Below are 16733 nucleotides of genomic sequence, written 5' to 3'. Positions count from 1 at the left end.
ATAAATTTAAGTATAATCGACATAAAATTTCTTAGAATTAATATTTGTATATATTATAAAAGTCTGTCAATATTTTAATATTATATTTTTACATAAACAATTAAGTAATTTATAATATTAAAAATCGATTTTAATATTTATTTAATTTTAAAATCTTACACCGACGTACACCGATTTTATAATAATATTTACAAAAATATAAAAACAATTTATGAAATCAAAATAACCTTGAAAAAAATGATATAATTTATTATTTAATGAAAAAAAGTAAATAATTATTTTATTAACAATGACATTGATTATTTTTACATAATATAAGAAAAAAAAATTAAATATGTATGTATAAAATTTCATGCTCATCTAGTTTTTTTTTATTATTAGCTACATCTAGATTTTTTTATAATACTCAAGGCGCCAAGGTACTCCTTGAGTGCGATGAGTGTCCATGGGTACAGCACAGTTCTTACACGCGTGTTTTTGTATTAAAATTTTCGTAATTACTTGGTAAAGTGATTCCATAAAGTGACAGAGAGACATACATAGCGATCAAAACTACTCCTTTTTTTAATTCGGGGGATAATAAATGGAAAAGTGTTTTGCCCGGTATTCCATAAAACGAGTGGTCTCTAACAACAGGTACTTCGCTTGTCGAGTGTCGGACCAAACTATTTCGTATTTGTTATTTATTGATCTTCCTGTGTTATTAACCCCTGAACTTAAAAAGGGGTGTTATAGGTTTGACCGCTATGTGTGTGTATGTGTGTCTGTCTGTCTGTGGCATCGTAGCCAACTCAACCGGATGAACCGATTTTGATTTTTTTGGTTTTCTATGAAAGGTAATTTGATGGAGTGGGTTCTATGATTCAAGTGCGAATTTAGGGTCCGTATCTGAATAAACTAAAAATTGGTGATGTTCTTCCAAATCGGCTCAGCTTATAAAAAGATTTAAAGAAAAATTCAATTTAATGGAGAATGTTCTTAGATACGTTTCAAAGGCGAGTTTAGGGTTCCTTACCCGAAAAATTTGTCGGGGGTTTTTTTAATTTTGTGAATTTCACTTGTTAACAATAAACTATACAACCCCCGTAAGGAAAAAACGCATCTAAGAATTTTCGAGAAGGGTCGAGTTGTTTGACTTCACAATAATTTGCTAAAACTATGTATTCATCAAAACAATGAAAATGAAAATACTTGCTTTAAAAGTTTTAATCTCTCAAAGTTTACAAAATAATCTCCCCAAAACAATATTTTTTTTAAAGGGGTTTATATTAATTTACCTGTAGTATGACAGTAAAAATAATAATCATATTCTATACACCCTACCAAATCACCCATACCATTATTAGCATATTTTTGCACCTGTTTATAAATTTACATGAATGTACACTGTACAGTTTCATACAAAAAAATATTATAACTCTGTCTGAAATTACCACTTCAGAATATAATTTTTAAAGCTGTGGTTTCATGGTTGAGGTTTTTGTATTTTACATCACTGGTATTCTTTTACAAGGCAACTTCTTTTTATACTTATTTCCCAGTTTTTGTTCAATCAGTAGTCCAAAAGCTAGCGAACTTTTTTTGGAACTATTTGCAACAAGTCAGTTATTTTTTGTGGAAGTATTTGAAAATTTTTTAGCGGTTACCTTTTCCAAAAGAAACATTAGTATAAAGACTAAAAGAACATTGATGTAAGTCTATGTTTTTGAAAAGCCTTTGCATTGAGGTAAAACTAATATTATTAAACAGATGGGGCTACAATAGTTTTATCAACTACTTTAATTTTATTTAATTATAATTATATTAACCCAGCTACCGTAGGTAAATGGGGGAGAGGGGTTCAGTGTTCAAATTTTGCATATGTTTCAAATAATTCCAAAAAATATTCACTGGTTCTATGGCTGCTAGTGAAATTATTGTATTTATGTTTTTGTTTCCAATTTTTTTACAGCTTTTCAACATTTAAGGTTAATACAAGGAAAATACAAATGCGTGAATAAATATTATTTTTAAAATATTTAAAAAAAATTTAATTTTTAATTGTAAATATTGTGTTTTCTAAAACGGTTGACGTCGTGCGTTTTATAACGACGTCTCGGGGTGGCGTTACCACCGGTGGTGTTGTTGTGGACAGTGAACCAAGCCCTCACAATAGGGGTGGTTGGGTACGACACACCGTTATGGGGGTACTCCGTTGGCGGGATTTACAACAAACTGTTACACGATCAAATTCATCTGAAAATAAAGATAAACATGAACAGGTAATACATAGTTTTACTGTAATGATTTTTAATAATTTATTGACTTTCTTTGAAGAGCATTGGAAAAAATGCAAAATTTAGTTGATTTGACGAATAGATGAGTATGTTCCGACTTTATTAGGGAATCGAGAAACAATATTGTTTCTAACTTACGATTAAAAAAACTTAGTACACTAATTTGAACCCAAAAAATATTAAAATCGCGTTCATTTTATAATTAAGGTTTTAGTGCTACTGAAGAGTATTACCAAAGCAATCAAAACAAGTCTCGCCACAAAATTTAAGTTTATATGGTAAAAAATTATATCCTCTATATAATCAAGAAAAAGTGTGTTATTATTCGCACCGTGCGTGAATTTTATTGGGGGCGCTTCCATTGTAACGATACACTACTTTAATAATAGAATTGCATGGATGCATATATAATTGTATAGATTGCATTTATGACTTACATTGAAAATTTAATATTATTGCCTTACAAATTTAAATAAATAATTATAATAATTTACATTTGAAAAATAATATTTGTGCAATTTGATTTCTTATTTTCACAATTTTTATGCAAGTTTAATTAATTAGTGTTTTTCAATTATTTTAATTTGACATTTAGTATAACATTAACATGTAAAGAATTGCAAATTATTCATAACAGCCACCTTTATCGCCAAAATTTTTCACTGGAAGCGCTGGAATCGATTTTATTGTCCCTACCATGACTACGCACACATCGAATAAGGAAAAATCGGAAATATAATATTGACATTAGCTTCGATGTGACTGAATGAATTGCGCTGTATTTATATGTGTTACCTTTTGTAATAAAATATTTTGTTTATGTTTGAAAATGGAATGAATGATATCTTCTTGTCTATAATATTTTAACAGGATATTTATAGCACCGGATATGTTAGGGAAAATATTGATAAGAAATTTCATTGAATATTTTATTTGTGTATATATATCTACTTTTTTTTTATTCGTATTAAAGGTCGCTAAAAGTATTTGTGATTATATTATAGGAAGTTTATTTCTTAGTTATTTTTTATATTTCCTAGCAATATTATTTTTTTGAAAAGTTTTGCTAAAGAAATCTTAAAACATAAGTAACTTTAAAATTAGTTTAAATATTTTTACACCATGCATATATGTATTATACAAGGTATACTAAGTTCAGTTCCAAGTTTGTAACATTTAAAAATATTGATTCTACCAACAAAATTTTAGTATAGGTGTTCATAAAATCACCTAATTAGTCGTTCCGTCTGTCAACTCGATAACTCAAAAAACGAAAAAAGATATCTAGCTGAAATTTTTACAGCGTACTCAGGACGTTTAAAGTGAGGTCGAGTTCGTAAATGAGCCATATAGTTCACCTAATTAGTCGATTTTCGGTTGTCTGTCCGTCTGTCAACTCGATAACTCAAAAAACGAAAAAAGATATCAAGAAATTTTTTCAGCGTACTCAGGACGTAAAAAGTGATGTCGAGTTCTTAAAAATTGAGTAAACCGTTAGAGATAGAAAGTTGAAATGTAAAAACTATTCCTTATATAAAAATAACCAACTTTTGTTTGAAACATTTTTTCGTAAACATCACTGTTTACCCATGTGGGCGCAAATTAGGCGTTAACTGTATAGTATGTACTAAATGGGGTTATCAGTTACGTATGTGTGACATGTATGTATGTGTAATGTGATAGGGTAATCAACACTGTCTATGCATGGTATTTCAACAATTAACACAGTCAATTGTTTGTTTTCACTTGTTATCTTTGTTTTTTCATTTATTTTACACTGTTAAAAAAGTACAAATTACAAGAAAATATGTTTTTAAAATGGTAGCATGTAAATATTTCCTTGGTTTAAAAAGTTTTTTTTCGAAAAGTTAAACATTGAGGAATATTTATTGAGGATGAAATTTAATTTAAAAGATAATTGAATTAAAGAAAAAAGAGTGAGAGGTCTCGTGGGACACCCGATAGGAACTATGTTAATTTCTCCTTAATTTATATATATTTTTCTTAGTTTTTAATCTCACTAAGTTGGAAGTTGACTTTTTTTTTGGTTAACAAACTAGATTTTTAAAACAGATTTAGAACAGATTATTGACGTGGATGGGTTTGTTGAGTACGCCCTTTACAACAATTTCTCAAAATTCTGAAATAACTGTCAAATTCTGCGCCTGGCCCCAAACTTAACGTAGTTTTATAGTATTCCGGGTATAAAAATAAAATAATAAATTTTACAAAAACGAATGAAGTCATATTTTCTATGAAGTAATAACAATTCAACAATTCAATGTAATGAAGTCGATTGTGTATAAAAGTTTGAACATTAGTTTAATTAGAAACTATTGTTTTCATCTTTTCAGTTACAGTATTATTTCTCTCGTACCGTTGCCGTTGGAAGTATATTTAAATGTTACAATTATTATCTATCTATTCGAATTAAAATACTAAAGAATTATTACTATTTGAATATAGGATGAATCATAAGTTATTCAAGCATTTCCAATTGAAATCTATTTTTATGCTCTTCATTTAAAATAGTACGAGCACCAAGGCAATTTTAGATTTAGAGTTGAAATTACTGCCTTGGTTTCGAAATTGGTGCTCATACATCCTTAAGTAGTGTCTTTCATTTGGTTTTCGAAACTCTTATCATAATTCAATTATTTTCAAGTAGAACACTCTGGGGTTTTCTTAAAATTCATAATTTATATTATTTTAAATACAATCAAACCTGGGTAAGTGAGAAATGGATAAGTGAGAAAACTCTATAAGTGAGAGTAATAGCCAGGACCCATCATTTTAAGCTCCCAAAACCTCTATTAGCGAGAAACAGAAACCTCTGTCAGAGAGAGTTGTTTTTCCCTCATGGACCTCCGTAAGTGAGATTGCTACTTATAGATACCTCTATAAGCGACAGTCGAGCTTTATTTATTTATATTATTTAGGAGGAGCTACAATTTACTTCATTCGTACTTGCTGTGACTTGTTATTGCTGCGTACCTCTATAAAAGAGAAACGCTACACATTTACCTGCATTTGCGAAAAACTCGGGTTAGTGAGAAATCTTTATAAGCGAGAATAAGATCGTGCTCCCTTGAACTCTCGCTTATCCAGGTTTGACTGTATTTGTTTTACAAAAATATGTCCATTTTATAAAAAGAAGTATCCTACACCGAACGGCCGACATTTTTTTAGCTTATTATCTTCATTTATTTTTAATTTTACGATTTAAAATACATAGAAAAGAAAATGAAAAGAAGAATGTAGTTCTTACCGGGTGTCCCACGACACGCTCTTTTTTTTTTTAAATACAGAGATTTTTGAATCATCCATAGAAATAATAATGATAAGTGATGGGGATGAAAAATTAATTCATTATTTATATTTAACCTTCAGTTTACAAGGTTTTAATTATCACAATTTCACGATTTTTAATTAAATACGTCCACGAATCAAGTAAATGTAAAAGTTTTTAATCAAATAAAATTAATTTTTGTTTAATATTGGATCGTGCTTATAAGTTGAAAGGTTCGAACAAAAATCAATCAATTTTTACCTTGTGAATGTACCCACGTTTTATTTTGAATACACTTTTATTACTTTAATAGTTTATAAAATAATTAGCGCTTTGTAAATAAACTTTTAAATCAATCAACGATTGAAATTTGTCTTCATTCATTGAAAAATTTGGTACAGATGGTCAGAAGGTGTGTAAAAACTTTTAAATTTTCATTCGGCAAAAATTTCGGATGACTTAACTATACAATATATGGTTAATTTATAGAATATTAGTTACATAAAATAATTTACAAGGTATTTGGAAATTTTGTTAATACTCAGAAAGAGTGAATTTAACCTCACAAGTTAAAAACAATTTTTATGAATGTGGAAAAACATTTCATATGAACTAAGTTATTCACTGTTATCATCAACGCGAAAAATACACGATTAAAATTTTATTTACGATAAAAATATTCATATAATCATGAAAAATGTTTAGATATATTTAAAAAAAATTTAATCAGTTATGTAATGTAAGAAATAATTCTTATCAATTTTACTTACACGTTTTTAACGGCTTTTAAAATAAAGTGAAGATAATCGTCACGAATTTATATTTGCTAATTTTAAAAAAACTAAATTTCACGTCGAATTATTCGGTGAAATTGAAACACTCTCTCCTTTTCAAAATTGAAACTCTATCACTGGTGAAATATATGACAACCAATTCTGGAGGAATTTGGTAATAATTTTCGCAAAGTAGAAATCAAAAAAAAAAGAAAAGAAGTTTGAATAATAAAACCTAATTATATATAATATCTTTGTAAATTTAAAATACCCTATTACTAATGACCGGTATTTCCTAGATTTTTTTTATGTAAAAATTTTCCCAATATATATGACTCCATACTTAAATAATAGAAACAAAAAATATTAATTATTTCATCAAATTATGTATCTGTTAAATAGTGTAATTTCCCAATAGATAATTTTTCTGCGTAGAAAATTGACCATATCTAAATTTATTGCCAAAATTAAAACGTAAATAAATAAAAATATTTGGGATTTACTTTTAGGCATGTCTGGTACCATGAGATGAAAGAAATATATATATATATATATATATATATATATATATATATATATATATATATATATATATATATATATATATATATATATATAACTTTAGTGGAAACAATAATTTTTCTCATATAAAGTATCTATTTAGATTCATGTCATTATATTTTTGAGATGAAAAAATTTTTAACAGGTAGCGACCGGTGCCAAAATCTAGTTTGGGCTATAAGTAAGAGAAAATAAATAAATTAAACACGAGATCTTTGGAAATGGTGAAATTATTTTGAAACCTATTATTTGTTAAAAAAGTTTTAATTAGATATATTTCAAAAGTAATTACATATAGCTAATTGACTGATTTGTGTTTTATTTAATAATTTCTAATTTTCAAATCAATATATTTGTGTAATTTATTCACGTAATTTAAATTTTAAACGTGTCGTATTTAAACTGACATTTTGTGACATCATTAAATACATAAACAATTGCAATACTTTATTTTAACTACGGCTACTATCACGACCTGAAATGTGCAATCGAATGTAAACGAAAACTTTTGTCGGTTCTAAATTAACCTAGATTTTAGTATTTTTCAAAATATTAATCAAATTTCAACCTGACTATCCGTATTTATTTTTTCCCTATAGTTCTGATTCAGTAACTACTTTTAAATCGCCCTATATAGGGACTTTATTTGAAATGGAATAATTATATAATTTCGACTGCACATTTGTTCGTTTTTAAATGTTGTTATGCATAAAAATATCCTTTGATGTTGTTCCTAATACAGCATACTCACTGTAAATTCAAGATAATATTGTTTTAACTTAGAGTAGTATGTGCTGGAGTTGATGTATTGAAAATCCTTCGTGTGAAAATGATCATTTATTGTCGCAATTACAGATCCTTAAGAACAAAATTTCATTTAAAAATGATTCAACACGCGGTTAACATCGTTAAAAATGATCCGAGATCCTCATTTTGACTCGAAGGGAGTTAAAAAGTATATCAAACTAGAATGTGGAAAAATTTCCGAGGTTTTTGCATGGTTAACACAAAAAATTTTGTTTTTCATTTCCGAAACAGCCATAATTTTATCGGTACTGTCGGGTTAACAGCATGAACTCTGTGACAGAATTTAATTGGAAAACAATATATGACTAACACATACAAGACAAGCAGTCGAAACAAGAAATCGATTTTCTCTAAATTAAAAGTACTTTGTCTGAAAAATTCAAAGCATATAAGCAAATAGCTCGATACGCGGTAACATGAAAAAATTGTTTGTTTTTATTTTAATTTGTAATGAAATTTTCCGTCCGAAGCAAAAGCTTTTACTTTCATAGCACTGAAATCTGTCACTCACTTACCGTCTTATAAACCTACGGCCAGATACGAAATCGAACTCGAAACAAAACGAAATTAGACAGGCACCAAACAGTACTTATACATCGCAAAGTGTTATGCTTATAATACAATCCATTCCTTATACGATAAGTTTATACCTATTTGATACTTGCCTATTTTTAAATCGAAACAATAAAAAATAGATAAATTTTCATCAGAGACGTATTAAAAGTGGTTTGGTTCGATGTAAACGAAAATTTACTATACGCCGTGGGTGATTTCTGAGTGAATGAACTACAGTTTTATGAAAATAATAAATTGATAGTATAAATAAATTTAAAATTTAATACAAAAGAGTATTGCTTAATACATATTTAGTTATATTATATTAGGCATAATATACTCATTATATTATGTATTACATATTTGAATTAGAACACCTCAAAATTTAATTTATATTCAATGTTGCTCGTTGCTTATTTTATTCATTATTGTTTTTAACTGTATCAAATATTTATATATAGTATGTCAATGCAATGTTGTTCTTTCATTATTGTCTTGACTAAAAAATGAAAGGTTTTAAAATAAATTTTCATGATTTGTCTGTTAATATTATGTAAAAAATAATTTATCGATGAATACAATTTCTTGAGGGCTTAGGAAATTATATATCTGATTTCGCTATTATTGCCATCACGGCTGAGTTTGAGTATTCTGTTTTTATAGAATATATGAAGAAATACTATTTTTATAGAGAGTATTTCTTAAGATAAATTAGTAGTCATTTAGTCATTCTATCTAAAGTTAATCTACCTAAATTCCAAAGCCGCATATTTTTATACCTGGCCTATAAAAGTTTTAAAAATGCATAGAAATCATTCATAAAACCTTCAAGTGAATTTTTTTTTCTAAAAACAGTAAAATTGTATGAAATCAGCTGTTTTTTGCAGTATTTATCTAAACATCTTTTCACCTAAAAAAAAATCCAATTCAAATTAAAAAAAAAAAAAAACCCTACACATAAGGGGAAATCCTCTAAGTTGACAACACTGAGGTGGAGCAACTCTAGCCGTACGTATTTTTTATAATAAAATTAAATTGACATCCTGTTATACATGTAAGAGAAACAAACGTGTGTGTATAATAATGTTTATTATTAAATTTATTTCAAAATCTATAACAACAGTGTGCACCAAAAAGTCTCTGGATAACATATTAAAACACCCAATTTCAATAAATCACGTCTTTGCTGTGATACTCTCTGTAAAAGATGTCCTAAAAACAATTTTTTTAAATGAAAATTATTTAATTTAAATTTTGTTTTGTTACAGGTATGTACAAGAATAATTTCGTAGAGTTTTAGTGCTAAATTTGAGTAACCTGTTAAAATAATGTAAGTACAAACACAGTTAAAATAATGAATGCATTGATGCAACGACAGCTTTATTAACAATTCATATCGTAAAAATTATTAGTATCAATTGAGCGTACACTTAAAAATTTTTTTTAACTAAAATCAAACTTCAAGAAGCCAAATACCTAGTTTTTGCCAGGTACTAATTGCAGATATTTTATTTTATACCTAGGAGTACTAATAAATATGCGCCTATGAAGTATTAGTGCCTGACAAACCTAGATAAACTATACTCTTATAAATCAACTATTTTTTTCAAATGCCATTACCTCTGGTGTTAGCTCATGTAATTAAGGGACACTGATATTTTAATTTAATGAATGGTAAGTTTAACACTTTTAAACTGATTGTGTTTAATTATGGCATTTATAATCAAATTTTTGATTGCACCTGAAAGAAATATTAACAAATAGCAAAATACTAACAATTTTTACAGTATTATCCCTTAAAATATTTATGAATTCATTTTTAAAAATTGCCGCTATACCTATAAGGGTTAAATTTAGAATTTATTTTGACATATGACATTCTTTTGTTTTTAATAATATAAAATTTAAATATTTGATTGTAAATTAGTACATAATTAGACTGTTATAGATACTTGTTAGAAATACACCTTAATTTTTGTTGAGAAATCTTCAGTATTTTTAAAAATAGTTTCTAAATCTATTTTTTCTTCTCAACAGATGACAGAAATATTTTATCAGTCTATCTATACTGTTTCTACTTTTGTTACACCTTGTATTATTATACAAATTCTAAATATAAATATGATATTGTTATTAAATACATTGTTTATTATTACGCTTGAAGCATATCCATCATTTTAAATTTAAATAATAATAAATATAATTTTAATATAACATTATATTATTTATAAACCAGTATTAAATAATATTTATTTATATTATTTATACATTTATTTTAAATTCACATGCAGTACTCACTCACTCACTCACTCTAAGCTAAGCATTTATTCACTCAATAAAACCAAATGTTTTATTTTATTTAAATTATATATTATTTATTGAAATAAATGTAAAAATAAAATTATTTAATATTATTTTGTGTTAAAAAGGTAATTTGTTATAAAATATTGTTCATAAAATGTTTATTTAGTCATACAAAATACTTATTCGATTTATCAAATTAATATCTAATATTATTTTGACTTTGTCGATTGGAGTTTTATCGATAGACTTACAAAATCTTTCTAAGATTTATCAAATTAATGCATGAATGTTCTTTCTATCAAAGCGAAAGTGATATTTTTGACTTAAGGTGACCCATTCACCCATTCTATACGTATATACTATACTGGAAAAAATTAAAAAGATTGCCATTTTCACACGTATCTCCAATGCTACACGTATTGCAATTATCTCATGTTAGGTGCGGTAAATTTTCATTAAAATTTAACATCGTGTGTATTAGGCTTTTAATTACTTATGTAAAAAGTTTTGAAGATTTCTTAAGATTTTGTTGGCATGACCCAACTACCTTAACACTGCTGTAATTAATTTTCAAATGAATAAATTGACCTTGCAAAATACGGATAATTCATTTTTTTAATATGTTTTATTCTTTACGTGCTTTTTATAAATCAATATTGATTAAAGTGCATTGTCCAGTGTCAAACTTTAATTGTAAAACAGTGTAATAAACACTAATAACACATATTAATTATTTTTAAGAGTGCAACGGAAATGTATCTTTATTTAAGCGCATAATAATAAATCTCTGTTCATGTTATATTATTTTAAACAAATTTCAAGTTTAGTTAAAACGAATTTAAGGCACGTTCAGTATGTAATTATGTATAGTTGTTTTTATTTAACAAGTAAACTTTCAATTTAATAGTATTATAATTAGACCATGTGCTGACTCAGTTTTTTAGGCGTTTCTTTTTTGTCATGTACAATGGCATAATCGAATGACTAACAAATCTCAAAATAAAATAATAGAATCAGAATTTTCAACATTAGAGACAAGATGAAAAGAGTGCATATTTTGAAAACTTTTTTCTACTACTATTCAACTTTTGATATAATGATGATGACAAACTCAAATACTACTGGACCGATTTTGAAACGACAGCAAGGGAAGTAAAAGCTAAAACGGCGTAGTCTTTGCGTTTAAAGTTGTAATTGCCTAGCGAAACGGATGGCAACTGCTAATTTATAATATTATCGAAGTACTTTTAATTTGTACACGGTAAGAATTTTTTTGCTACTCCAGTCGAGTTTAACTTACTATTTTTTGCTACTCCAGTCGAGTTTAACTTACCTGATGTAAGTGGTGCCAAAGTTTTTAAACCACACAGTATTGTAAATAACACCTAGTTATGAATCTTACGGCAATATTAGACACTAGAGTGAATTCACCCACTTCGGTGGGTTTAAAAGTAAAGTTTGCTCTCGCTTTTGCCCTTTCTATAACAGTCGAAATAATGGTAAGGATTGTTTTACACAGGTAAAATATATGTATGGTTTTCTATTTTTTTAAATGTATAATCGTTGTAATTATTCATTGAGTATATTGGAAAAGATGGTCGTGAAATATTTTATATTGACTATTTTTACAGAAATCTGTAATTTATGGTAATGTCAAAGGACTACTTTTACAGAAATCTGTAATTTATGTTAATGTCAAATTGAATTAATTTTTAAATTTTTTGTTTTTGTTTTAATAATATATCTTTATACATCTCATGTGTTATTCTGAAGTATGAGCTATATTGCTGTACAGTTGCATTAAAAACCATTCTCTCGTTTTAGCGTGAAAGCGTAACAAACAAACAAACAAACATGCTTACTTTTGCATTTATAATATATAGAGATATATAGAGTATTAACAGATAATTGTTTGAGTATCTATCTCTATACCATACCAGCATTGTAATAAACGCCATGCAATTCTTATCGAGTACATACTTTTTATTCGTCTAGTCATTTCATAAAATACTAAATATTTCAACATACTTGCACCCATCATGAATGTGCAAAAACCTTTTGTAAAACCATATATTTCAGTGTATGTTCATTATTATTATAAACTCATAACAACTTTTACCAGTAGATACGTATAAATCCATAATAATGAATTTTAAAACAATACAATAACATCCAACTAGAATAACAATAATTGTACATACATTTCATACATCGCATGTTCTTTTTACGGTGTAGTAAACTAAGTGTAGATAGAAAATAATAGTTTGATTCAATAGTATTAAAACTGTCCTTTATTATCTACACTTAGTTTAGTACATTGTAACAAAAAGAACATAACTATCATAACACATTCATTACAGTAGTGTTAAAACATCATAAATTAATATTTCTGAATTGTAGTATGTAGTTTACACGTATTGTACTTAATTGTATATTGTAAAATGTAATGTATGTAATATCTACTTATTTCACACCATATATATTATATAAAATAATAATATAACTGGACAATTTACTTGACCTATTTATGGTTATTAAAAAAAAATATTGTTTGTTTTAATTTTTTCGTATTTGTTTATAAAAATTATGAATACCAAATAATGTATACACTATTTGTTAGACCTCAAATCTTGAAATTCGTGTCAAATTTAAATTTTGTGAAATTTTCTGATATAGCATGCACACATTGAAAACTAGCCTTTCGTTGACTGTCGCTCAAAAAAAAATCTTATAGACCATAAAATAATAACAATTTAGAGTACCCGATTCTTTGGGTTCGACCTCAGAGGGGGTTGAAAAATATTTCTGTTATGACTAAAATGCAAAGAAATTTTTTATAAGACCGAATGGATAACGGTAAAGAAAATCACAAAAATTTGTTTGCCAATATTTTTTGTAAATTTCACGATAAGATGCGAAAAGCTACCATGGTATATTACAAAATTTCTTGTCTTTATATTATAACACTTTTGTTTTTTGTAAGTTATACATGCGTTATTTGTGAGTTTGGCGCGCATTTTTTCCACCGTTTGTGTTGGACCTACTCTATGTTAATTGCAACTGTTCGTACGAACACCAATTTAAACCCTTAACTAGTACACCTATTAAGACCATTGGCTCCCAACAACGGAGCAAGTCGTTCATCAAATTTAAACGTAACTTAACCCTTCCTCTCCCCCCTTAACTATTATTTTGTTATTATTAAAGTTCACAAATATCATCACATGGATTTCAAATTTTAGAAAATGTTACGATTAAAGTTCGACTTTAATCCTACTAGTTTGACTTTAGTGGATAATATTTTGATTTGTTTATTAATTTTCATGCCTTATATGGGATATCTTTCATTTTTTGATACTTTTTTCATCTTGACCCTGAAAACTAATTTTTCCCTAAATTCTCCTCATTTAAGTCAACATGGCAATACTTTTCAAAAGCCCCCTGAAGGCTGAACAAAAGTGTAAATCTGACAGGATAATGCACTAATGAAACAAGAATTTTATCAACTTACAAAATTAATTTTTCTCTGTATGTCTCATAATATTTGATTGCTATATACTTAAACTTAAATTAAAAATAGGATTTTGGTCAAAGGACCCCGCACGATTAAATATGAAATTGACTTTCTGTGAAATTTTTCCAAATCGGCCCCAAAATGTGGTTCGAAAGCTACTCGTTAACAAATTTTGTGGCCGTGAGAGCTTTTAATCAGACCGATTTGAACAATATTATGAGCGTGATTTGAATAAGTTTTACAGGCAGCCATTTTTTTATCTAATTGTACGGGGTCCTTTAAAATATGAGAACTTCAAATTTGTAAAATAAGCAAACACTCAAACATGGCATACATAAAAATGATACTTTTTTCCGTTCAGTAATTTAATATTACCATGTAATATTTATAATGGACACATTTCCCCCCAAATAAACATAGTTTTAATGATCGCGTCATTATACACTCAAAAAATGACAATAGATAATGTTTTTTTTTTTTTTTTCTCTCTATAATTATGACTACATAAAATAATTCCCACAGTACTTATTCTTTATATTCCTTAGAATGATCATCAAAATTTGTAATTGATATTGTACTTACGAAGGATTTATATGTAAACTATTAATAAATAGAATCGATGAAGCGTAAACATTGACAGTAACGTTAATGGTTCTGTTAATTAAATAGATTTATTTCGTCTCGAGGATATGCAATTTTTATTACCAATTTTAGCAAAATAATTCCTATTGCTAATAAGAAGAACCAGTACCTTATACCCATGATTTTACCAGCACTTCTTTCTTTAAAAAAAGTCTATGGATACGATAAATAAGAAACTAACAAAGATAGGAAGCTGAAATTTTACCTACGCGTTCTAAAGTTGAGAGTCCGTGAGCACGCAAACGGTCTATATATTTAGTCACAAAATTAAAAATCTATCGTAAAATAAGTTCTATCATGTTCGTTTTTTTAAAACAATTAATAACTATGCTGTTATATCTCTTTATTGTAACATAAAATTAGACCCGAACTCCAAAAAAAATTTACCTTATATATTGAATTTCCTCAAAACTTATTTAACAACAAATGAAATTTGAAACTTACATACTTTTATTATAAAATATAAACTTTGAACCGAAGCCAATCTTAAGTTTCTTGGGTAACTATAATATCTTAGTCATTCAGGTCATTCTATAAAGAATCTGTATAAATTTACGGAATCCTATAATAAATTCGGTGCATATACAAAATACATGATATGTTTTAGAAAGAAGATGTATTTAGATACTAATATAGAACACAAAATATATCCTTTAAAAAACACTGTGTGTTTCAAAAGAAGGATTCCATACTTAATATTTTTTTTAAATAACAGAATGTATAATTGTATTATAACTGAGAATGTCACTAATATTTCTTTTCTTATTAAAATTAGGAGGGGGTAAAGTACTAACACCTGAGAGCAGTTAATTTTTATAAAGCGATTCAGATATTATTCTAACAATCTACAAATTACGTATTCAAATCATTTATAGTGGGACTGTAGTTTTTATATGATTTAGTTTTACAATTAAGAATGTAATTTTAATTTGCCAGAAAGAATTTCGGTTACTTTATTAGCGCCCATGCCGCGTTACTAAGTTCAATAAAAAAATATTCAGCCTTGAAAATATTGTTATACAAGTCATACAGTATTCTTTTTCGTAAGTAATTTTACCACTAATGGATTTCGTGTATTGCTTGATGGGCTTTTCTGCTTAGTTTCGTTATAAACACTTGCATTATCTTCTTTCTTACATAAACATAAATATTATATAAAATAAAAAATAAATACGAAAATATAAATACACATCGAAATGTTTTTTGCAAAAATATAAAGAAGACTTAATTACAAGAAAATATATTGACATTCAATTATAATAGATTTGGGGTATTCATACATTAATATGTCTCTTTGCATGCATTAGGTATAGCATCTATAGATATCTTTCTTATACACATTGCTTTATTTATATTTACTCTCTCACACTTATTGATGTACTAAGGGAAATGATAAAAAAACAGTATATATTTTGTTGAAATAACATAAAATTTTGACTCATATCGTTTGGAAGTTGGTACTAACTAAAGGTTATATTTATAATTGCCATAAATTTGTCAGCCTTGGAAAATTTCCAACCATATTAATTGATCTAAGGAAAAGTTTATTTTCTTTTTTTTAGTTCTTCAAAATATATTGTCTTATCGACTGTATAAAAACGATTTTATCATAACTTTTTTAAAAACTCTGTATATTGATTCAGAGTAAACTCGTGTAATATTAACAGGTATTTGTTATATTTGAAAACCCCCCTAAGGGATAGATATATAGAATAGCTGGTGAGTGAGGTATTCATCGTATCTCTTCCAGGAAACACTTCCGAAACCTTTGTATTCAATATGTAATGTAGAGTATATTAATATTGAATAACATTATTCAAGTTACTTATTATTAAGTATTACTATATAGTTAATATTATACCCATGTATAGGGGAGATTGTTGTACCTTGAATTTCGATTTATATTTCATATTTTTAAAGCCTTTCGAGATATAGAGACGAAAATAGTCTCTTCTTACAGCAACATTATTTTAACACGAAATGTCTTTGAGAATTTCAGCCATCATAAAAAG

General features: G+C 27.1%; 1 protein-coding gene across 4 annotated transcripts in view; it reads left to right on the top strand.

Annotated features, from left to right (window-relative positions):
- LOC123300693 (rap1 GTPase-activating protein 1) overlaps positions 1 to 16733 on the top strand; it is a 536990-nt gene that overhangs the window by 468831 nt on the left and 51426 nt on the right. The window contains exon 1 of one of the 4 annotated variants that reach the window (XM_044883312.1): positions 1972 to 2261. The exons of the other annotated variants lie outside the window; for them this stretch is intronic. Within the exon in view, the coding sequence (XP_044739247.1) occupies positions 2181 to 2261 (81 nt within the window). The 5' untranslated portion in view covers positions 1972 to 2180. Of the gene's footprint in view, positions 1 to 1971; positions 2262 to 16733 lie in introns of those variants that run through there. 4 annotated transcript variants of the gene reach the window in all.

Source organism: Chrysoperla carnea, chromosome 5 (assembly GCF_905475395.1).
Source record: "Chrysoperla carnea chromosome 5, inChrCarn1.1, whole genome shotgun sequence".
Lineage (NCBI taxonomy): Eukaryota > Metazoa > Arthropoda > Insecta > Neuroptera > Chrysopidae > Chrysoperla > Chrysoperla carnea.
The sequence above is the reverse complement of the archived record's forward strand: the minus strand, read 5'-3'. Positions and strand labels throughout refer to the sequence as shown.